This window comes from Xyrauchen texanus, chromosome 47 (assembly GCF_025860055.1).
Source record: "Xyrauchen texanus isolate HMW12.3.18 chromosome 47, RBS_HiC_50CHRs, whole genome shotgun sequence".
Taxonomy (NCBI): Eukaryota; Metazoa; Chordata; class Actinopteri; order Cypriniformes; family Catostomidae; genus Xyrauchen; species Xyrauchen texanus.
In genome coordinates, this window is record NC_068322.1 from 16,196,369 (window position 1) to 16,221,355 (window position 24,987).

Consider the following 24,987-nt stretch of genomic DNA (forward strand, 5'->3'; position numbering starts at 1 on the left):
TCGGTCTGGCTGTTTCCATGGATTTTGAAAACGTTCAAAGTTAATTATGCCAACAATTCATAATTTTTTTTCTCAATATAAGACAACATTTTTTAAACAAAACAATTTAATTTCTCACCCGGTCTACAATATAATCTTAAAATCCAGGTTTATGATATTCACAATTATTATTAATCATCAATAATATATACAGAATATATATATAATATTTTATATAATATATTTATATTTTAAGTATTCACTGTATAGAATTTAAGGAAAAAACATACTCCAGAAAGTGACATATGCACTGATGATCCTATACAGAACAATAACAGCAATACTCATTCCACGAGTCTCTTTACAACACCTATTATTAGAAGCATAATAACTGCAATCGACTTTATAATATCCATAATCCCCCATGCTATTATGCAGTTTTATTATCAGTCAGCCTGAGCACATCTACATGTTTTGTGAATCACACTTGTAACAAAACTAAAAAGAAAGGCATGAGAAAGGCATCCATTTAATTTGGCAACTGTTTATACACTTCCAACAGTTGGCACATTTCCCATATTTTATGAAGCCACAGGACTTTTTTTAAACTTCTTGTTCTGAGTTTAAAGTTACGTACAACATGGAGATAAGAAAATGCTTTAGAAATCTTACAAACTGATCTCTGTTGGGCACTAAATTACAATTAATGTGGCCATTTCATTTTTGTTTTTATCAGGCACTTTCTCTTTACCAAACAATTGAGGCTTCAGACTACACAAAGTTTACACATATAGTTTTACAAGTGTTTTAAAGGGTTTTTCAGGGAAATTAGGAATAAACATTCTCACTTTAAGTGCGCCTTTAAGAGTAAATGGCTATGTTCTGAATAGCATAAGATACTACAAGTAAAATCTTTGCTAAATAGTACAGATATGTACTATTACGCACATTTTCTGTATGAATAGAGTGCCAGGACGACCAGCTACCTTCGCACAAATGATGCAGTTTATATTGAGGATTATTATATTCCACATTGCAAATCAAAATTTCATTTTCAACTGGAATTAATATCAGATGCGGTTTCTTTTTCGACTCATTATTTGACCAAACTGCCTAAATCAGCACGTTTACAAAAACTTGGATTAATAAATGCTAAAGAACTGTTTTTATTTCCAAAATTATTTCACTCCATATTGCATACTGTTTCACATACTTATTAAAAATAGTAGGCAGTATACAGTATGTAATATGCAGTATGTAGTTAGCAGTATGCTTGTGATTCATTCAAAACATAGCCATTCAGCTCGTAAGTAGTCAGTTGAATGATCACAAATAAATGTGTCAACTTGCTGTACAATCCAAAAAGCTGCCTGTCCACTCTGCATATCTATTAAAAACAAATAACACCTTTAAAAAAAGATGAGAAATTCCATTTGGACATTTAAAAAAATATAGTAAAATCAACACTGTCACCAATCACATATCAAACACAGATGACTCTTCAAAGTGGACGATTTCACATATTTTATGCCTCTGGGCTGAGAACTGAAAAGTATTCTGTTATCTAGTGTATTCAAGCTACAATTTTACAAGAAACAAAATAAATAAAGTTCAGTTAAATAAGGCTTCAGAAGTATTCCTCTGTGGTACATTCTCCTGCACTGTCCATTTGGCCATCCAGAAGTCACATTTTTATGTTTGCATCTCTTTTTAATTAAACCCTTCATTTACTTTGAGACCATTGTGTGCTGTAGATCATCCAGGTTTTTGTAGAAGTTTACCTTTGTATTGAACCATAATGTTTCAGTAAGTGGAATTGTGTTTTACTGTCATGAATGGTGAGAAGGTTAGCCTATTCCTACAAGTGATGCCTCAGTCTCAGGTTCGACAAAAGAGCAGTTTGTGAAACACATTCCTGAACTCCACATTGAAGGCAGTGTAGATGATTGGGTTGATGGCACTGTTGACATAGCCAAGCCACGTGACCACGCTGATTAGCGTTGGCCCGATGTCACATGACAGGCACATCGCTTTAGTCACGTGGACTACAAAGAAAGGAGTCCAGCAAGCCAGAAAAACACCTGTAGATGAGAAGGTCAGGTTAGGAGTTCATTTATTCTTCTTCTTGATCTACATTGCTAATTCTTATCTTTCTTATTCAGATATCTCCTGTGCATAGATTGTGGATTGAATAGAGTTCTGTAAGTAAAAGAGCAAACTGTTTCCGGCCCAATGTGTCTATTTTGTTATCTCTGGTTACCTCAATTTAATTGTCTATTACTATTCCATTAAGCTTTTGAATTACTTTATTTAAGCTGTTATATTGGATCATGCTTATCTCTCAGCAAGATTTTGCTCTGTATAAGGTATGGAAAACAATGGTGACAATATGGTCACCATTACCATGCTTTCATTGCCCTAGAAACAGCCAGAAACACTTTATACTTGAGAGGACGTCTCTTAAAAAAGCAATTCTCAGGTTAATATATTCAGAGAGCAGCAGGTGTTACACTGATGCATACAGAGTATAGTATATTGTTTTGCATGACAGTTTTTCATCATGGTTGGCCATTGGGTTTATGTTTTCACATAACTGAACATGTGAATTACTACAAACATTCATAGACATACACAATTATGTCCATTTAAGCATGCATGTACATTCCTAGTTTCACATGTAAATGTTTGGCTTAAGCAAGGCACATTAAACAATGTGTGTGTCCCCTGGTAAAAACACTAGCATGGGTGTGTCACTAGCATATACTGTATTGTGTTTTGGATATTGGGGTGCTGGCATCTCCACTAGTTTAATCAGCAAGACTCCCTTGGTCAAACAGCACCACTAAACAACATAAACCAGTCAGGTCTAGTATGTAAATTCATACTAATTCATGCTAGTCTAAGCTGGTCTTTTCATCAGGTTTCGCCAGTGCAGAAACATGAACACAAACTTTGTTGAAAGGAACCAGTCTGAGGAGGTGAGCCTTGGTTCATCCTAAGGAAAATGGAAAATGTTTCCATGATATCTAAAGATCTGAGAAGCCATTCAGAGCATTGCTCCAAAAAAAAGTTAGATGCAGTGCAACTATAACTTGAATTGCTATACGTACCCACGACTACTGGCAGCACCTTCATTGCCTTCCGCTCCCGTCCGCTCACCCTGTTGCTCTTGCTGTGGCGTCGTCCTGCATGAGAACGATGGTTCTTCCCCACCCCATTCTCTCGGCCACTATCATCCTCCGTAGGCCTGTCAGGATTCTCTGCATCTGATACACTGTCCATCTGGTTGGTCATGGGGTCGCTCTCTGCAGCTGGCGTCTGACCTTCTACCTCAACTGTGGTAATGGTAACTGGGCTGGTTGAGGTGACTGGAGTAGTCGGGGTGGCGGAAAGTGACGTAGGACTGAGACCTCCAGGCATGAGGTACACCACCTTCTCCCTCGCCCTTCCATTCTCCTTCTGTAGTGCTGCTTCCAGGTGCAAAGATAGACTTCTATGCCCCCTGGATGCTCGACGGAGGTGCGACCGGCTACGACCAGAGCTCCATCGTTTGAGTCCCCTGAACATCCAGTAGTATAGGAGAAGCATGACAGGGCAGGGTACGAAGAAAGAGCAGATAGAAGAGTAGATCACAAACTGGTTGTCCTCCAGCTTGCAAACATGAGGGTTCCTGTTGGGCACCTGGTTCAAGCCAAAAATAACAGGACTTGCCACACCCAGGGAAAGCACCCACGTGGCTGTGATTAAGGCTAACTGACGGACACTAAACTGGTTACGGTTGTACTTCAAAGGGACCACCACCGCTATGTACCTGCAACAGAGAAGTTGAGAAGGTTTCCTGGTAGGTGAGTCAAACCTGCTAAAGAACAATTTGCTGGTGTTGCTTGATGCACCTGGCTGAAATGTTCTGAACTGGTCACTAACATAGAATGCTGGTGTGCATGTGTCCCCAAAAAGTTTCTATACTAGCTTCACCAGAAAGACCATGCTGGTCAACCTGCAAACAACATACTGTAGCTTTGTTGGTCTGCAAGCTAGACCAGAATCAGACCAGCAATTACTAACAAAAACCATCCAAGACTAGTATTGAAATTCAAAAGCTGGTCATTTCAGCAAGGAAACGTTCAATCATACTTTAGATTTGTATGTTTAATTGTTGCTTTTGCTGCAGTTATATTGCAGTTTGTTCCTAAAAGCTTGTATTCATGAATAAAATCATGTTTGACAACTAATTAAAAAAAAATTATATGCATATTTAATATTTAATCACAGTGACATGATGAGATAACAGAAGGTTCCAGAGCATTCATATCAAATTGCAGGAGACTGCATTTAGTCTGATTCATCCTTTCAATCAGCTACATCTTTTGAAACACAAACCTTTGTTTTCATCTTCAGAGACGAGCTCTCTTTGTTTTAGAATGCATAAAAGATGGAGTGACCCTGCTATCCCTCTGTCTGGGACCTCTTGAAGTTGTTTTGTATTGTTTACTTGATGCTTGCAGCACCATGCAATTAATAAAATTCAGTTCCATGTTGTGCTGAAGCGTAAACGGGAGCTATGTTTCATTAGCATCCCACAGGACAACCAATCAAACATAATCACAGAATTAAGATTCACTGTGTGAGCACTCCATGGGGTGCAGAACAGACCTAGTGAGTGTTAAAAATTCACCTGAATGTTCAGGGATCACTGTTCAAAATCTTTTTGGGGTCATATGCTTGAATTATCAACAAAAAACTGAATATTATCAGGATGCACATATTTTTATGCTAAAAAATGGTATATTCCTGCATAAAAAAGCTTAAACCAGCCTAAGATGATTTGCTGGTCTAAGCTATTCTCCCACCCTGGTCAAGCTGGGGCTCATCTGGTTTACAAACCACTATAAAACCAAACCAACAGGCCAGACTGGGAGACCATCTAAGACCAGAAAACCTGCTTGTGGTGAATTCTTTTTCTTTTCTTTTTTTGTTTGGCAAAACACATTTAATACTTCCAAGTTAGGGCCTTAAATATGATCCTCATGCACTTTTCAAAAGCTCTCAAATTTCCATGTTTACTTGATTGTGTTTGAACTGAGATGGCACTGCAAGAGATTTCTGACCCTGTTTATTCTATTGATAAAATCTTTGGAATTTGATAAAGCTTACATGCAGGATCATATTTTCAACTCAAAACTTTGAGTGAATGTTTGAGCTAGTTTTAATAGATGGTAGTTGACGTGGGTGTGCAGGTGTGACTGTGGGTGCATGCGTCTCACCTGTCCACACTAATTGCACATAGATTCAAGATGGAGGCTGTGCAGAGCATCACATCCATAGTCATAAGGGCATCACAGATGTACATACTCAGTGTCCATATGCCTCCCAGGAACTAACACACAATGAAGAGAGAGAGAGAGAGATTGCATTAGAGAACAGGATACACAGCAAGGGCTCATGGTTGGCTTGTTAGCACTGCCAAATGAGCCCCTGCTGGTAGTTACTGTAACTACACTATTTGGTGGCAAAAGGGAGAAGTATATAGCTGCAGGCCGAGCTCCAAAAAGGGCTGAGAGCTCCAAACTGGCAGCAAAGACATACAGAGCCCCTAACCTTACCCTTTCCCTAACCCTATCTGTGTGAGGAAGTGTGGCCCCCTTTTGGAGTTGGTCCAACCCCCTTATGGAGTAACCACACCCTGGTGATCTGTATAAGTCGCCTTTGACAGGCTCATGTCTCTCCACTTCACCTGTGTGACTGACTGAGCACCAATGGACAGTGGCGAGTGGTGCAATGAAAAACATTAGGCGATGATGTCTTGCTGAAGACGCAGTCGTATGCAGATATATTTGGTCCTTATGACGTCACAAGTTCCAGAAATTCTAAACTAGAGCCTGATTTATATAAGTGCAATTTTTCGATTAAGGAGGATGTTTTCAGTTGTGAAACTTACAGTTTGTATTTATAGTATAATGACCTCTTATATGTCAAAAGATCAAGGAAAGTTTGATTCCTTATGTCATGACCCCTTTAATTAAGAACACTTTACCTTGGAATATTGACTTGTTCATGTTTAAAAATATAAATGAAATGTTGTTTTATAATGGTAAGTTTTGATGAAGAACCCCAGGGATGAGACGAAGTGAAAGCTATGGAATATTACTATCAACATACATGATCAGAATGATATGCCATTTACACATTTTCACAGAACTAAAAAATTAATAAAATACATGCTTAACAATAATAATAAAAATAATAATAATGCTTTAAATCACAGTATGTTTCAAGCTATAAATAAGTATAAATGTTTCAAAATGCATAGGCCTCCACTACTGTATGATACACCCCCCGTCCCCTTTCTAAATAAGAACGAAAAATGTCATATAGGAAACATAAAATTGTATTTAGTTCAGCACAACAGAGTGCCATGGCTTTTTGACATACAATTTTTCGTCATACAATACATACAATGTCTTACCACCTACCCTTGTCTTTTGATTGCTAAACTATTAGTACAATATGGCTGGCTTGTCAAGACAAGTTGTTTCATGACCAATTTGTCTTGAATTTGCAATTGAAACGACACGCTGTTACACAAACATTCAACAATAGCACTCGCCATGTTCGCAATCTGTCACACTGATATCGCACTAATACTAAAGTTACTTTTGCTTTGGCTCTATGTTTATGGGCAGTTTAAATAATTTCTCCAATGTATCTCAATGAGGGCTCTTTGCAGTACCATATTTGACCATAGATTTCCTTTGGAACAATTAGGGGCGCTGTGGAGTTCGAGAGGGCAGCCGATTCTTTGCCCCAAATGCCTTAGATCTATATCAAATAAATAGTTATGTAGCTTTCAGCTAAATTACGACTTAAAAATGGCCTGCTAGAATATTTCAGCATTTTGAATGCATTATGGATTAACAAATTACATTTTGGCAATTTATATGGATCTTTGTTTTCAAATGGAAGAATATTTAGGTTTGGCTCTGCCCTACCTGCCGATATAGATGGGCTGCACCCGATAAGATCATTGATGGATAATTCAAAATTCTTTCCCCTAATTTGGACAACAAAAAATATTGTCTGTTAATGTAATATTTATAAAAGTAGGTTCCAACCTTACAACATATGATTCATGAATTATTGCCATCGTGCCCTTAAGGAAGGCACTTAACGTCAGGTTGCTCGTAGGGGAATGTCTATTCACTAAATGTAAGTACTGTCTGTAAGACTCTTTAGATAAAACCATGAGCTTAATAATACATTTGTAATCTGAGAGAACAAGATTGTCTTTATATCAAGTTAGAGCTTTCCACTTGAAATATCACAAAAATTTAAGCATCATACAAGTGGATCTAATCAATTTGTACATGTAGCTAATGAAGACCTCACTTTTGTGTATGTCATTTTCAGAATCCAGTGCTCACCTCAGAGTAGACGTAGAGTGGGAGAACTAGCACAGCCAGCAAAAGGTCGGCCACAGCCAGACTGACGATGAAGTAGTTGGTTGCAGTTTTGAGGGAGCGTTCTGTCAGCACGCTGAGGCACACCAGCACGTTGCCCAGGATGATGATGAGGATGAGAGGCACACCACATATTAAGGCAAAGTAGTTGTACCCCTCTTGGGCCGTCGCTGGGTCTATACTGGGCGTCACATTGACCATTGTGCCCCAAAGTTCTGCTGCCAACACGGGTTCAACATCTGTAGAGGACATAGAGACAAAGATTGACAAAATGTGGGTTGTTTGTAGAGATCAATGGGTCTTTCAATGTGTGATGTATGCTAATATATGGATTTGTGTTACTGCCCATATGTTTCTAGAAAATTTTGACAAGATGAGACAGAAAATAAGCAAGAGACCTCATTTGAAAGTCATTTGTATGCATAGTATTTGGAAATGCTGTCATATCTCTTCCCATTTGTTTGACAGTAACAGACGGTCTCTCCATTTGTTGTCTCTCTCTCTCTCTCTCTCTCTCTCTCCTCTCTCTCTCTCTCTCTCTCTCTCTCTTTCATTTCTTTCTCCTATTTGTTTGTTGTGCGAACAAAGTGTTCTCATTTTGGATGGAGATGTGTTCATATGTCCGGTATAATGAACTGAAAGTTCTTACCTTGAAAATGTCGAGAACAGAGAGTTTTGTAGAATTTTGTAGAGTATGTGTTGTCTGACATCAGTTTGTGCTGTAGTCACATTCTGAAAGTGTGTGGGATAAAGTTGATTCTCTCCGTCAAGGTACACGGTGGCCATGTTCGAAGACTTAACACTTCATTTATATGATCTGAAATAGCTGTAGAAAGAGAAGAGAGGTGATAATTGAATTTTCTCTACAGTATGCTTTAAATAGGCTTTTTAGCAATACATGACTTACATGTGATAATCACATTTTAAAAAAAGAGCAGATGCATTCTCAAGTGAGTTTGATTTAAAAAGTCTTCAAATTCTCCTTATGTTTTAGCCTTAAGGTTGAGTGCACTTGGTTTTCACACTTAAGCAATGAGCAAATGTGGCTAGGACTGAATAGCATTTGTCGTTGTGCATCACAGTAAAGCTGTCTTTCCACCTCAAAGGTGGCACAAAAGCTGAATCAGAACTGAAATACGTACCATAAAAAAGAAGAGTTTACACATATTTTGATGCTCCACAGAGGTCGCATAAATTAAATTTAGAAATCACAATTGCGAGAAACAATTAATCAAACATTCAAAAGTTACAAGGTTATTTATTCTTGTTCAGAAATCCTATTTGAACTGAACATGCAGAGCCACTGTAAGTAAGCAACTCATTAGTTGATTCACTAAAAAAGGTTACACTGTTTGTTTTAGCATCCAGACTAGCCCAGAATAGCAGAATAGCATCATTGGCTCAACAAGTGGCATGAGTTAGAAACGGGGCTATCTGTTTGTCTGGCCGAGACGGATGGGGGAAGTGTTCGGGTAACCTGTTTGAAAAGTCATAATTTTTGCAATTCTGTGTTGGTGGGGTTAGTAGTGCAGAAAATCACCAATAAATTGAGAATAAGAAGGGAAATTAACCTTTTTTATCCCCCTTTTCTTCAACTCATAATTCTAGTTCTGTAAGCTGTAAGTTAAATAGCCTACTATTAATGCTATCATTATGTAATTCTGGAATTAGTAATTGATGTGGAGTAAAGTCATATAGTTTTTCTCCTGGCAACATTGATAGTAATAGCATTGATAGCACTTATAATAAATCACAGAATATTTCCTTAAGAAATCAGTCATTTTGTGTCAATTGAAATCGAGTTGTCCAATTTGGAGATATCGACTTTTTGACCGGATTCACAAAATTGGTTGTCATCACTCTTATCCCAAGTCCCTGTGTCATTATATTCCCTGCGAGACACTGGATTGGAGTATGGGATCAGAGGACATTCAGCTTCTGTGAAAAAGGACTGTTTGAAATTCTCCCCGCTCGCAACAACAGGTGAAGTTTGCCATGGCAACCTCCAGTGTGTGTGTGTGTGTGTGTGTGTGTGTGTGTGTGTGTGTGTGTGTGTGTGTGTGTGTACCACAATAAAGAATGGAGGCACTTGTAAGCATGTACATAAAAAAACCCAATCAAACCTGTTCCAGTTCACATCAACCTTTGACAACTAAAGAAAACGCACAATAAGAGAAATCTCCTGTCTGGTCGATGCTAGCATTTATTCTTCCCTAGAGTTTGTTCTCTTAGAGCTTCAATAGTAAGAATAAAAAAACAAGATATTTTAGTTGACAAATGATATACTGTGCGGTCCAAAAGTGCACTTATGAAATTAGTTTATTTTTAATATTTATAATTTAATAACTGTTTTTATTTTCATTATGCGTTATATATTATCAGTATAAAAACAATGTGTGATACGATACAAAGTTTTCTGACCACATGCACTCGAGTTGACATGGTCGCAACAAATTTGTGATGAAACTAATGATCCATGTTATCAAAGCATGATTTGAGAATGTGCTAAAGAGCATCTTGTGTGCTTCAGTGGATGCAGGAAAATGTGACCTTTTGTTCAAAGGAGTTCAAAGGTCAATGTCAATTTGCTTATTTGATTAGTGATAGAGAAAAAATGCAGAATCTTAAATATTTCTTACTCATTTTATGCCATAACCTATTTTTTTAAATAATTTTTTAATTCCAGGTTTAAATTATATTTTGAATTCCAGATTTTTTAAGTTGATTCAGGTTTTTGAACCCCACTGTATATATGTACAAATTGTACATATAACAATTGTACTTTAAATTTTCAAATTTAAAGCAGTTTTTGACACTCTCTCATCACAGTTCCTTTGCTTCATGAATCATTTCCTCTGTCAATGTGTGGGTATTAACAGAACTCTAAAAAGCTGTGCACTATGTCTTTTTAATCTCCCAAAGTACAAAGGTAAACAGACAAAATCACATCATGTCTCTGGCAGTTTTCAGTTTGGTAATCTAACCCCATGGCACTCGTACCACGTGTTCTGCTTGTAAATGTCATCCTGAGGGAGAACGTTACTGGATAATGGTAAATTCAGGGAAAAGACCAGTAAAAAACCCACTAACACACCCTGGTGTAAGTTTATCAGACCACAAAGTTTATACGAGGCACACAGATAACAGCCATCAACAATCGTCTCCCTCCTGACTCTGAATGTCCCTCTTCGAGACTCGTTAAACCACAAATAGCTTCCGCGTCTTGTTGACGTCAGAGGACATAGGGAATAATCTCATTAGAAAGTTTGAAATGCCATTGTCACATAGACCTCTTCCCTAGAGCAGAAGGACTTGGAAGGTTGCATCTCATTATGCTGCACCTTCAAGCATGAACTGTGTTTAATTTAGCAGATATGAGCCTACCGGGGCCAAAACAAGATGCCTTATTGAGCTTAGTTTCGTGCAGAAAGGTCATTTCATTACAGGTGGAATGATTTAAGAATTTATCCTTTTAGCAGAAGTGCCCCTTTGGGGACTCATGTCCTTTAACCTGCTCAAAGTGTGTTTGTGTGTGTGTATTTACTCTGTTAGCATGTGTATATGTATCTGCTTTAATATTGTCATCTAAAGACCTCTGCTGCATTTATTTCTCTTTCCTTGGTTGTCGAGCCATTGTGGAGTTCCTGATCTCGGTTTTGCAGTTAAGAAATAACCCTTTGTATTTACTGAAATGCTCAAAAAAGCATTTTAAACAAGCCTAAAATGGATTACTGGTTTTAGCTGGTTTTGGAGGGGTTTTGACACTTACCCAGCCTGATGAGCTGGTCGACCAGATAAACCAGCCGAGAACCACCTCAGTCAGGATGTGAGACCATCTTAAACCAGCTAAGACTAGCAAACCATCTTACACTGGATTGATCTTGTTATTAGTGCAGGGTTGATACTGGTTTATGCTGGTCTCACCTCAAGAACATTCAAAAGAAGAATGTCTTAACCAGTTTAGTACCAACTTTGCCAGGCTAGCAGACCAGTTGGACCAGCTAAAGACCAGCCAATCCAACTAAAGACTAGAGATATCTAGGCTGGGAAACCATCTTAAACCAGCTAAGTATAGCCAACCATTTTAGGCTGGTTTAAGCTTGTTATTTAACTAGGTTGATACTGGTTTATACTATTCTCACCTGAAACTCCAAAAGAGGAACATCTAAACCAGCTGAACAACAGCTTTGCCAGGCTGGTAGACCAGCTAAACCAGCTGAAGGCCAGGTAAATTGGCTAAAGATCAGCCTGGCAGGGTTCTTAGACCAGCTAAACCAGCTGGAGACCATGTAAACCAGCTGAAGTCTGGCACTAGCCAGGCTGGTAGACCATCTTAAACCAGCTAAGACCATCAAATGACCTTTGGAAGATTTAAGCATGCAAGCAGGGTTGATACTGGTTTATACTAGTTTAATCTCCAAGAATATGCTAAATTAGAACATCTAAACCAGTTTAGCACCAGCTTGGTGAGGCTAGCAGACCAACAAGATGAAGACCAGATACACCAGCTGAAGACTAGTTCTGGCCAGGCTGGGAGACCAGCTAAACCAACTTAAACCAGCTATGATTAGTAAACCAAGTTAGGCTGATTAAAGCTTGTTATTTAAGCATTGCTGGTGTTTAAACCATGATTATACTGGTCTCACCTACAAGGAAATCCCCCCCAAAAAAGCCAAGCTGGCAGACCAGATAAACTAGTGGAAGATCAGCTTGGCCTGGCTGGGAAACCAGCTAGACCATCTTAAACCAGCTAAGATCTGTAAAACATCTGAGGCTGTGTTAAGCTGTATTATTCTGCAGGGTTGAGATACTGGCTCAACCAGGTTCCCTTGACCAACTTTAGCAGTCAACTTTAATTATGGGCAAAGAATTTCAGAGCGGCTACATTTTATCATTATGAGAACAATGAAGAGTGATCAAGATAATTACTGCCTTTCCTCTCTATTTATAATAGTTATTTCCACTCAGCTAATCAAAGCTCGCCAGTCTTTTCAGAGGTGTTCAAAAACATCTGCACTGTCTTTGTGATCATTTTATCTAAGAACAATAATGGAGTAAAATTTTTGTGTAGTATCTTAAGAGTTTCCTTATTAGTGAAGATTATGAAGGTGACTTTTGCTAGCATCTTTAAAATTGCAGAACAGTCTAAAGTGAATGCCAGGCACAAAGACGACACAGCCAATAAGCCACACTGAGGCATCTTGCCTGTCAGCGGCTCACTATTCGAGCTGTTCATCTTTCTATGTCAAGGTTCTGGATAAACCATGACAGAAAGTATTTTTTGCACTTAAATGGTTTGATTCATTAGAGGTGTTAAGAGATGGTCGATCAGATGATGGACTGTGACATTTCCTTTGTGTGGCTGAATGTCTTTTTGAAGATTTATAGCCATGGGGCTCAACAGAAAAACATTTAAGGGGGCAAGCAGAGATGAATGGAGAGACATTTACAGTGACAATAAAAGCTCCAGAGTTGATCTGTGTTAAGGGAGGCAATCGTGTATTAGTGTGTGTTTATGTGTGTGCGTACATGAGGGAAGGTAAAAACAGAGGATCATGTCACTAGGTGGCAGACCTTAATGAGATTTATAAAACTGATAATTTCGGTCCTGAATGCTGATTGGTTATTATAGAGTTCCAGCCAAGCTGAAATACACAATTTAGCAACACCCATGAGGCAAAACACCTTTTAACCTAGCTATTGTGTATGTCAGGCAGTATGCATTCTAGTGGAAGAATGATCAATGTCATAATGAACAAAGTTCCATACTAAAATAAAGTTTTAATGGAAAGTTTTGTCCTTAATGGGATAGTGCTCCCATAGCTTTTTATTATGTGCTAACCAGCTGCAAGTCTGTAACACTGTGGGATTGCATTATGTGTGCCTGTACAGTACATGGTTTATCACTAATTTAAATAATGGCATGTACATGCTGTGTACTTCTGGGATTTTAGCAGTAACTGAGTTAACCCTGTGATGAGCTGATCACAGTGCAGCGTCAGGGGTTAACCAAACATGTTTCTGATGTACTTGACAAAAGCTTAGCTGTCAATGCCATTCGCTTTGTTAAATAAAATTCTGTAACATCCATACATAAACCATGATAAGATTTCAGCTTTGATTAATTTCAGGCTGGTGCTCCGGCGATGAGCAACAGATATATGAATTCTGGCTGTCAAACTGTTCACATCTGCCATTAGGACTTCAAGAAAATTTCCTTGCTGTGAGATCTTGGCCATTTCATGTTTTAAGTCAGCGGCTTATCTAGAGAGGCTCACACAATCTCCTTCTCTCTCATGTGGCCTTTTAGCATTCAACACACCATCAAGATTTGTAAAAGAACAGGGCCAATTCAGATAAAGTACTAAAGTGTTTTTCTATGCAGCCTATGTGACGGGGGTGATGTTATGGAGATAATTGGTATATTATGTTTTGCACAAGCAAACCAGGAGCCCCCTACCAATTAGGAACATTTTAGTGAAGTTGACAGTGATGTGGTGAAATATCATAAGTGTTCTGAATAAACTCAACGGTTCAGTGGACTCAGCACAGCTGATATAAATGCGAGGTCACACTCTATGAGACGTAGCACCCTAAGACTGCCAATTAGAGGCCCTGAGATGGAGAAAAAGAAAAAAAGAAGAAATGATGGGACAAACCAATTTTAAATTAGATCATTATACTGATTGCAGTATGAGATTAGATATGATATGGGCAGGAATTTGTCCGAAAAATAGCATCAGACATAGAGTGAGGTAAGAGAAACTGATTAGGGGAGGGAGAGTGTGTGCTTTCAGTTTTGAAATAATTTGATGGTGCACAGTCCATGCCAAATCCCTACAAAAAATATAGAAAAATATTTTTTCACTTGAAAATGATCTTGTTATTTGCCACAAATGTTTGCCAGAATTTTGCAGCTTTTCACTGGTAATGGTAAACCTGCAACAAACCTTTGGTGACAGTGAAGAGACTGCGGCAAGTTTGTGCAACTCTAGATTTTCTTTTTTTAGCCAGCGGAGAGTAAATTGGCTTAAAGGAATATTCTGGGTTCAATACAAGTTAATCTAAATTGACAGCATTTGAAGCATATTATTGATTACCACAAAAATTTATTTTGACCTGCCCCATTTTTGTAAAAAAAAAAAAAAAAAAGCAAAAATGTTGGTTACAGTACACTTTTTCAATATGCATGTAAACTTGATTTTGTAAAATCGCTTTCTAACCTTTTCGGTGTAAAGTTATAGTAAATTTTACAACTTCATTACCATGATGATGGAATGTCAACAAACCTGAATTAAATGTAAAAATATAAAATAAAAATAGCTCAAATAATACACAAGTTTTACAGAACAATTAATATAAGTACTTTTATAACATTAAAATTGTCCACATTCACTTCCATCGTAAATGCCTTACTGACTTACTGATTTTCGCTTTTTTGAAGGAAAGGAGGAATGTCAAAAAAAATGTTTGTGGTGATAAACATTTTGTCACAAATGCTGACGATTTAGCTTAACTTGTATTAAACCTGGAATATTCCATTCAATATTAAAAAATAAATAAATACAACTATAATAATGCAAAAAGGTTTCCGTTATACTTAAGGGTAGAATTTTGTGGATAGAAAATATAATTAGAATTGATCATTTAAATGCCGTATAAGTAGCTGTAACACTACAGTCCAGTAGGTTGTTCTGTTGTGAACCTTGACATTGATTGATCAGCTGACAAAACATTAAGAATACGAATTTACTAAATGTTCCAATATATAAAAAAAACGTCTAGGTTACTATTGTGACCTCCGTTCCCTGATGGAAGGAACGAGACGTTGTGTCGAAGAAGCGACACTAGGGGTCTCTCTTGAGAGCCTCGTGCATCTCTGAACTTGAGAAAAGGCCAATGAAAAATTGGCAGACAGAATTTTCATGTCCTGCCCCCCGGACATACAGGTATAAAGGGAGGGAAATGCATCTGTCCATTCAGGATTTTGCCCTGAGGAGCCGAGAATGAGGTTTGACCGAAACAGTGGCTCGGTTCAACGACGTGGCCGGGAGGACACAACATCTCGTTCCCTCCATCAAGGAACGTAGGTTACAATAGTAACCTAGACATTCCCCATCTGTCGCTCACTTAGACGTTGTGTTGAAGAAGCAACACTAGGGTAAATTTTTAATCATGCCATGCACTGAACCGTGGATGTGCGCTGCTGACGCAGGTGCGGGCAGGGAGTTGTGTGCCAAAGCGACAGGCCATGTCAGACTGCACGTGCCCTTCCCCAATGCCCCATAAAATCATAACCTGCTGGTTCCTCGATATGGGTGGAACAAGGCGGCATGCCAAACATGGGAGCAAGCCACGTCAGCCGTACATTTTCTCTCTCTATGTTTCTCGCATAGAGTCAAAGTGGCTGGGGCCATCTTAACGCTATCACATGCATCGGGGAATGCATTCTTTTCCAATTCCTATTCTTTCAGGGGGAAAAGACCCCACGGAGACCACATCTGCTCCGGCTGGGGGAGGTATAGAGTGGTAAAATACATCAAATGTGTTTTCAGGCCACATGTGGAGAATCGCGCGGTGGTAGATCCTACCTATTGAGAGGGAGGAGTTGCTACAAACACGGCGACCGGGGGCAGCGGGGAGTGCCCAAGGGAGACACAGGAGACCGCGGAAAATACACACAGAAGGATAAGTCCACATGGGGGCCCGACCAGTGGAGCACCTATTCGAGTACAGAGTAGTTTGACTACTCAAAGTGGGTCTGGTTGGGGAATTCCTCCACTGAAATCGAGAACCAGAGGGCTAGGGAGGAGTCATCCAGGGAGCCGAGATAGTGGGATCTCCTGGGATAAGAACGCATGTGATCACCTCAGTGGAGGGGAAGGGAGTTAGGTGCAAGCGGTACACCCGGTCAGTTGTTCTGCGTTACCAAGTTCTACCAGCTCGGACCTGTGAAAACATGGGATGAGACCGACTCAGCCCTGAGATTGTAAAATCTCGTAGAGGTATTGGGTGTTGCCCAGCCCGCTGCTCTGCATTTGTCTGCTATGGAAGTGCCGTTGGCCAGTGCCCACGAGGATGCCACACTTCTTGTCGAGTGTGCTCGAACCCGTAAAGGGGTGGACACGGCCTGGGTGTGATGGCTTCAACGACCCAGTGGGAAAGCCTCTGTTTGGAGATAGCGTTCCCTTTCCGCTGTCCTCCAAAGCAGACAAGAACTGCTCAGAATATTTAAAGCTCTGCATGTGGTCTACATAATTACACAAAGCGCACACCGGACACAGCGACGAAAAAGGCTGATAGTGCCTCCTCCCAGGGCAGCTTCGCTTGCAGGTTCACTACTTGGTCCCTGAAGTGGTCGTAGGAACCTCTGGCATGTAGCCCGGTCACGGTCTTAGGATGACATGGGTGTCTGCTGGACTGAACTCCAGGCAAGTGTCGCTGACAGAGAATGCTTGCAGGTCCCCAACCCTCTTGATGGAGGCGAGCGCGATCAGGCGGGCCATCTTCAATAAGAGGGTCTCAAACTCAACTGAGTCAAGCGGCTCGAGTGGGGGTCTCTGAAGGCCCGGGAGGACCACTGAGAGAACCCAAGAGGGAAACAGGATTGGCCGATTCAACACCAATTTGCAAACAACGGCGCTTTGGGAGAGGGATCTCTGGCTTGGTTGATCGTGTCTATGACAGCAGGTGGTAGGACAATTAGATCTTCCGCATCACGTCAGGGGCCAGACATGGAGTTTCCAGAGGTCTGGGCGTGGATTCCAGAGGATGCCTCGTCCCTGAGAAAGAAGGCCCTTCCTTTGGGGAATTCGCCAGGGAGGGGCTGTCGCGAGGAGCACGAAATCCGAGAACCAAGTCCGAGAGGGCAGTAGGGGGCCACCAGAATTACTTGTTCCTCGTCCTCCCTGATCTTGCATAGCACCTGTGCAAGAAGGCTCGCTGGGGGAAATGCGTACTTGCGCAGCCCCCTGGGCCAGTTGTGTGCCAGCGCGTCTGTCCCGAGGGGAGCCTCCGTTCGGGAGTACCAGAGCGGGCAGTGTAAGGTCTCTTGGGAGGCGAACAGGTCTACCAGGGACATGCTGAAGGGGAGGACCTTGTACTGATATGCCTGGCCATCGAACGTGAACCGTAGAAAGGGTCGGTGTCGAGGCAAGATAGAGATGTGGAAGTAGGGAGAGTAGATTGGTCTACCGCTGCAAACCAATCTTGATGCCGGACGCAAGTTAAGATGTGTCTTTGCGTGAGCATTTTGAACTGGAGTTTGTGCAAGGCCCGGTTGAAAACTCAGAAGTCCAAGATCGGGAACAGCATCCGGGGTACTGGGACTGCTGAAGTGTGGCGCCGGGTTGCTGTGAGGACAGCATTTGTGGGCCAGGTGACCCAGGGAGAGAGGAAATTGCTCTATTATTGAGAATATGAGAACCGCAGCCCGAAGGGGGTGCGGCAAAGAAAATACCTTTAACTGAAGGTTCTCCTCCTGGCCCTCCACCGGAGGATGGAGGGGTCTGCTTACCAGCTCCAGAGCAAACGTCTCATTTCCTGGGTCGTCCATCTCAGGAACGCTTGGGAACCTACCGGGTCCTCGAGGACATTCAGGAGACGAGGGGCATGCGCTTCCTGCGGGGCGCTCGACGCTGGGGCTGAGAGCTGGGCCCAGGTTGAAGTGGAGCAGCCTGACATTTGGAAGCCACAGGGGGACGCCCTCAGTGAGCAGACGGAGCAAGGCCCACGCTGATTTTCACCGCTGAGAGCTGCTGGGTGAAGTTGTCAACGGTGTTGCCGAATAGACCGAGCTGGGAGACGGGGGCGTTTCAGAAAGCGTGCTTTATCTTCCTCCCGTATCTTGACCAGGTCCAGCCATAGATGACGCTCCTGGACCACGAGGGTGGCCATCGCCCATCCGAGTGCCGGCGCTGTGAACTTCGTGGCCTTGGGGGGCGCGATCGGTCGTTGAGCGCAGTTCCTGGAGCACATCAGGAACAGGACTACCCAAGTGCAGATCTTCAAGTGCCTTGGCGTGGTGGATTGCAGGGGGCCATCGCTGTCACTCACTTCGACACAACGTCGAAGTGAGCGACAGACAGGGAACATTCGTTTTTATGGGAAATTAGACATAACCTACAACCTTAACAGGCTGCTCAGACAGAAAGCGTTTCAGCTCTAAAGAAATCTAGACACAGTGTAACATGGAACAGAACGCAGTTGTCACAAAATGCATATTTAAGTTCAAGTTCTTTTAACTTGACACGGCATCAAAAACATGATGCTATTGCACGACAAGCTGAAAAACACTGAGACATAATGATCAAAGACATCTGTCTAGTGCATTTTTACATTGCAAAGCAATTAAAAAACAGTGTAGATTGACATCAGGTTTTTTTTCTGTAAAAAGTCCCTAATTCATCCTACTGAATGGACTGTATATCTATCAATCACAGCATTGTTTTCATTCGCATTAAATTAAATATTGACTCTACCACATACACACTAATAAAGTAATCCGTTTTCATTTTAAAACTCTATTTTCAGCTTTCTAATGTTATCGTATCCCAAAGTATGCAGTATGGGAAGCAATTATAAAACACAAAATTTTTGGTGTGGGAAAACGCAGTTGAAGTGTGGATGAGAGGCATAAACATAGCATAAGCGTAATTGTTTTTTTAATGCTAATATAAATGGATAAGTGTGGACATGGCCTAAGGTCCATAGGAGGAGTGGTTACCTGAAATCTTTCTTTTTCATTTTACCCATCTTTTCTTTTTTTCCTCTCCCTTCCTCCTCTTCATCTTGGCCCCAGCTTTCCATTTTACGCTATGAGAGTGTGCCTGCTGCGAACTTTGTACCATCTGCCTGAATGGATCTTGAATGATTGAGTTGCCCTATCACACTCAGCCACACACATACGACCCTCTTTGCTATCGAAAACCCCGGCTTCAACATATCCAAGCACCAGGTATTTACGTCCCTACCATCTTTGTGCCAGACGGAGCGAATTGGCTTATAAGAACAAGATGTGATTGACCTTTTCCTGCTCGATCTCAGCTGCTCAGTGGATTTAAGGACCTGGCATCCAACAACGGGAGATGCCCTTTTAACCAAGATCTGGATTCAGATTAATTTTAACTCTAATCAAATTCAGATGATAAACCCAGATGTGGATTAAATTTACTCACTCATGTTTGTGCTAATTTGCCAACTGATGAATTTATTCACTCTCCACCCAGAGGTAGTTAAGCTGAAATGGAACAATCAGTGCTTGAAGTGTGCTGGTACGCAACAATGTGAAAATGAAGTCACAATAACAGCAGGTATTCTTGCTTACCTGCAGCTCAAATAAGGTTTCGTTATGGTCTCAGCTGGCCTTTTCAGCAGTGTTGAACTATGTTTGTTTGACAGTCATGTTGTTTCAGGATCAACAGATGTTGATCTTGGAACAAGTCCTACTTGGCAAAATCACAGCCACTGTCCATGTTCTTTGTTGGTTGTGGTTGTTTGCTCTTGACCTCAGCCATAGTCTCTCCACAATGGCTGAATTTTACTTTTAGTTTAAATGCTACTTTCTGAAATTGGTGACCATTGTTTCACACACTCAAAGTCAGGCATATGGTAATGATGCAATCTATTCTATTCTGCAGAGGCATTTGACAATCGTCACAGAAGGCCTGAAACAGCATTATGATCTATTTCCTGCATTTCTCTAGGGATTCTTCAGACATGTAACATAATTGTGGGTATTGCATTGAACAATGGAAGGTGGGGGTAGCGTGGAGGTAGGGTGGGCAATAAATAAAAAGACTGCCCACTTGCTGTCCACAATACCATAGCAACCAACCTGTGGATTTTAGCGCCAGATGGTCATAAAGCATTTAATCGTCCATGTTTCTTACCCATCGTGTGAGGAGAGCCGTAGTTGCTCAGAGTGGTGCCATGAAAAGGCATCAGGATGTAATTAAAATCTACAGGTCTCCTCAAACAATATTCAGGGGGGTCACAGCATTTAATGCTTACTTCATATGTAATCATCAGGGGAGTAACGCAACTATGTTTTTTAGGGGGTACCAGTGGCAGTCCTTGCGCACTTGGTGCCTTAGCTGGAATAAGACATGACATTGTCTCATGACAGCTAATTTATACAAGATGGCAAAATCATAACTTGCATTGATTGAATGTTGAAACGGCTGATCTATCTATCTATCTATCTATCTATCTATCTATCTATCTATCTATCTATCTATCTATCTATCTATCTATCTATCTATCTATCTTAAGACTTTTTTTAACTTTCAGGACTGGCTTTTTCAAGCCAACTTCAACATTTGTCTTCACAAACCTTACCTATCTAGTTATTTATCCAATACAAATGACTGAAGTATGTCAATAACCTGTAATACGCTTCCCTCATCTCATTCCACATCCCAATGTTTTCTTCTGTGTTGCACAACAGTGATTTTCCAATTAAAATCATAGTTATGTTTAGGTTTGAGGTTACACTAAGGAAAGCTGCAAAAAGAAAAAACGTGACTAACTTGTTATACGTGTCTCCAGGTACAATTCCCTGCAGTTTACAGGTGAAATGAACACTAATAGCAACCAACCTGCCACTCCCCCAGAAACTCCGCCTCCAGTGGTTTTGCCGTCTAACCCTGTCCCTGTCCTGTGGCTGCCTCCCTGGCCTCCTGACACTGTCTCGAACTTACGGCCACCTTCCGGGCCTCCTGATCCTGTCTCGGCCCTGTGGCCTGATCTGCTCTGGTCACCTTGGTCTTCTGGCCATCCGCCTGACCTGCTCTGATCACCTTGGTCTCCTAGCCGTCCGCCTGACCTGCTCTGGTCTCCCTGGTCTCCGGCTCCATCTTGGCCCTGCCTCCCTGTCTTTGCCCTGTTCCCCTCATCCCCTTGCCTCTTGTGCCCCCTTGCACTGCCTGTTTTCCCTTTTTTCCCCACACCCCATGGACAATTTTTGTTTTTTCTTTTTTTGGGGGGCTATGACACGATTCACTGTTGTCTGCCCTGTGTTTCTCCCCTGTCATCTGTTCCCAGACTACACTTCCCATAATTCTCTGTTCTCATCACTGCCAGCTGTCCTTCATTGTCCTCACCTGTGTTTCATTTAGTCATTATCATTTGTGTATTTAAAGCCCTGTTGTTTGCTCTTTTGTTGTCAGTTGTTGAATGTGTTTAGACCTACCATGTTTTGCCTGTGCCCTTCGTGGATGTTTTCTCCTGTTTACGTTATTGTTTCCCATCTTGGATGTTTCATTTGTTCCTGTGTCTACCCATTATTTGATTTTGTTTATCATTTCATTAAAATCCTTAGCTGCAACTAGATCCAGCTCTCTTGACTTCTTTCCAATTGTTACAGTAGCTCACCTGATAGAACATTGGACTTAAAGTCAGAGGACTGCATGGTACGTGATCCAAAAGAGTCATAGCGGCACGGAATGTTGTGGTTGCTTCAGAAAATGTGATATTTAATTTTGCTTATGCATTTTAAAACACTAATGGTTAGGTTTATTTGTTGTTTGGGTAAGGATGTCTTTTTTAACATCTCATTTATATTTTTAAAACACTGTTGGTTAGGTTCAGGCAAAGGTTTTAGATTAGGGAGATATTTTTTAAAAACATCCATCTAAAATTCACCTTAAAACCTTTACTCACCTTTGGCGCCCCAAGCTGGACATTTCACGTGAAAACTGCAGCCAAACGTGTTATACAGGACATACATTTTGAATTGCAAAATTGTTGCCACTTTCACATAAATTTCATGAGATCATGCTGGAAAAATCTAGTTACTTCGATCATTGGTTTATTTACTTTTATTATCTGTTTCTTACTTTTTCATCATCTCATGTGATTTATTATGTCGTATTATAAGCCTTGATTGGCCATGACCAAAAAAAATATATACATCATTTTACAGTGAAAATCTAGACGTCCATTGTGCGTTCATGAGTACATGTTGAGTTCACTGTGAGTAAATGTTGAAAGAACAATTTGTTCACAGTGGCTCACGTATTCAAGAGAGAACTTTGAAAGTGAACAAATGAAATTGAACTTTGAAAAAAAAATGTTTGCACTAAATGTGCTCTCTCTGCCAAAATTTGGGGTGAACTACTTTTTAATTATCAAAGATACTTTTAAGTTTTAAGTGAGGGGGCACAAATGAATGGGCATGATGCTTCTGTAATACTCGAGTTTGTAGGTCTGGATGAATCCGTGCTTACTGAGTATTATGCGTGGGTTCTTGGCTATTTTCCTTGGTTGTTATGGCCACTGAATAGAGGAGTCAGACCAAGACTTCTGTGCTCAAAACTCAGGGTTTATTTCACCATTTCTGCGAACTTCACTCCACCTCGTTCCACCCGATTACCTCGTGCCTTCTCACCTCTTCCTCCCACTCTCTTCCCCGTCTCTGTTTTCCTACGCTTGCGATATCTCGCGTACAATCTAACTTTATTTAAACCTTTTAATTTCAGTTCTTACACTTCTGGTAATCGTAATATCTATGTAGATTTCTCTGATATGAAATTCTGTGCAGGAGTCTCTCCTAACCAGAGAGATATTAATAGACTTAATTACAGTTCTGCAGATGCTGAGCAGAGGCGTACAATTCACAGTTTTTTTTTGTGTATGGTGACATGTTGTCAGAGTGCTTTTTAGGAGTTGCTCGTGCATACTGAACAACAGGTGCTAAATAGCCCTGGCTCCATTACTGCCACCTGTCTGGTCTCGCCAGCATCTGCTTGGTTCTGTTGGACTTGCTCCACTGAACGTCCATCAATAAATGAAAAACAGTTTGGATGTGGCTTTCTGACCAGCTGTAAGCACAGCAGCAACAGTGTGACAGCAGAGGAGGGCAGAGAGGAAAGATTGAGCTGGCACTGGACCCATGGTCGGACACAGTATGTGCATGTCTCCGTGTGTGTATTGAATTACAGTAGTTGCTATGGTTTTCAAAACTCATGGTCATTTTATAATACTGTAGGAGCATACGATGGTGTTTGTATGATTGTTTCAAGGATGTGAATAATATCTGATGAGGTTTAATTTTAGGAAAGGGCACAGAATGCTTTTCCTCAATCGTTTCATTCTATCTTTACTTGGTTTAGATTTTCTGTTTCCTTAATTTTTCTTTGCCCAATTTACTGTCTTTCTAGCTCCGTACATATGTATGCATCTGAAGAGACAACCTTTGGACTCAAATTTTGTTGTATTTGGATGACAAGTTATATTATCGTCCATTTGAGTGAATAAATTTGGGTGAAAATTTGTATTCTTATCTTATTTCTTATTCAATTTACACCATAACATTTCTTTGTATTAAATTTGTCAAAATCTTAAAACTTTCATTTTTTATTTTAAAGTTTAAATTAGATTTTCAATCACTGATTTTCAATGTGGTCTCAGACATTTGGACATCGCTACATGTATGCCCTTTGTTAATTACTTTGTATACACTTTTGTTCTAAAGGTGGCATATAAATAGTTTTATTTTATTTATTTTTATTTTTTATAACAAAATTGCAGCTTTACTCAGTCTAGTGGATGTCAAGATCATTTGCTTGTCATTTTTCCGAGCGTTTTGGTTTCAGCTAATGACTGTTAGTGTGTTTAATTGCAATCAAATGTATCATAACAGGTATAAAAGAGGGAGAATTCACTCAAGCAGAAAAGCTTTGTACTGATACATCATGAGCTCTGTCTCAATTCTGTGAACTGCAGATAATTATGTGCTCATCCATATTCATGGTATTTTGTTTGTCATTCACATCATTTAAAAGGCTAATTTGTCTGGTTCGCGCAAACCTGTAGATGTAAAATCTGATATTAACTGAAAACCTTCTAATCTTTTCATGTTTACCTTATTTTGTTAATTTGTCTCAGATTAGATAACTAATATTACCCAACAATATGCACATTTTTATACTTGCCAAAAGTCAAAAGTGCTTACCTGAAGCCTTAAACGCATTTATCGTTAAGTCAAAACTGGCAGAGAACTGTCACAGGGAAAACATCAGAAATCCATTAGACGAGTCCTTCCACCCACGAAGGTGTCAGTACAGTGGTCAAAACAGAGTCCCTGTCAAATAGCTCATTGTCTGAGCTTTAACGTTGTTTTCCATGAGAGAAGCTTCAGGCTTGCCTTCCAACTGGGCTCTTTTTCCACCTAAAAATATTCTCTGATGCTGTTGTATGTGTCAGAAAGTTTCCTCTGAAAGCAGATCTCAGGTTTTGCCATCTCTCTCTCTCTCTCTCTCTCTCTCTCTCTCTCTCTCTCTCTCTCTCTCTCTCTCTCTCTCTCTCTCACTCTCTCTCAGAGTTCATTAGCTGCTCTCTAAGGAGCTTGGGTTCAAGAGCGTTCCCATTCTCTCTCCTCTTCTGTCTGTGTGCCACATGCTCTCCTCCTTCTTTCTGTTGCTTTTTCTCCCCACCCCTACCCCCCTTCTTACCTTGTGACTCCTGTCTTCTATTTAAGTGCTTCTTCTCTTGAATGTCACACAGCCCATCTTTACACCTGTATGTCTATGTCACTTTCTTTTTCATCTCC

At 40.5% G+C, this 24,987-nt stretch overlaps 1 protein-coding gene across 1 annotated transcript; it reads right to left on the reverse strand.

Moving 5' to 3' along the window:
- Positions 1 to 1,857: 1,857 nt before the first annotated feature.
- On the reverse strand, positions 1,858 to 24,473 carry LOC127639172 (D(4) dopamine receptor-like). Its single transcript, XM_052121053.1, has 6 exons — positions 24,391 to 24,473; positions 8,086 to 8,262; positions 7,401 to 7,675; positions 5,244 to 5,356; positions 3,090 to 3,790; positions 1,858 to 2,060 (listed from the first exon to the last, which is right to left on the reverse strand). Exons 2-6 carry the CDS (start codon positions 8,144 to 8,146, stop codon positions 1,858 to 1,860), a joined length of 1,353 nt encoding a protein of 450 aa, XP_051977013.1. The 5' UTR covers positions 8,147 to 8,262; positions 24,391 to 24,473.
- Positions 24,474 to 24,987: the final 514 nt, after the last annotated feature.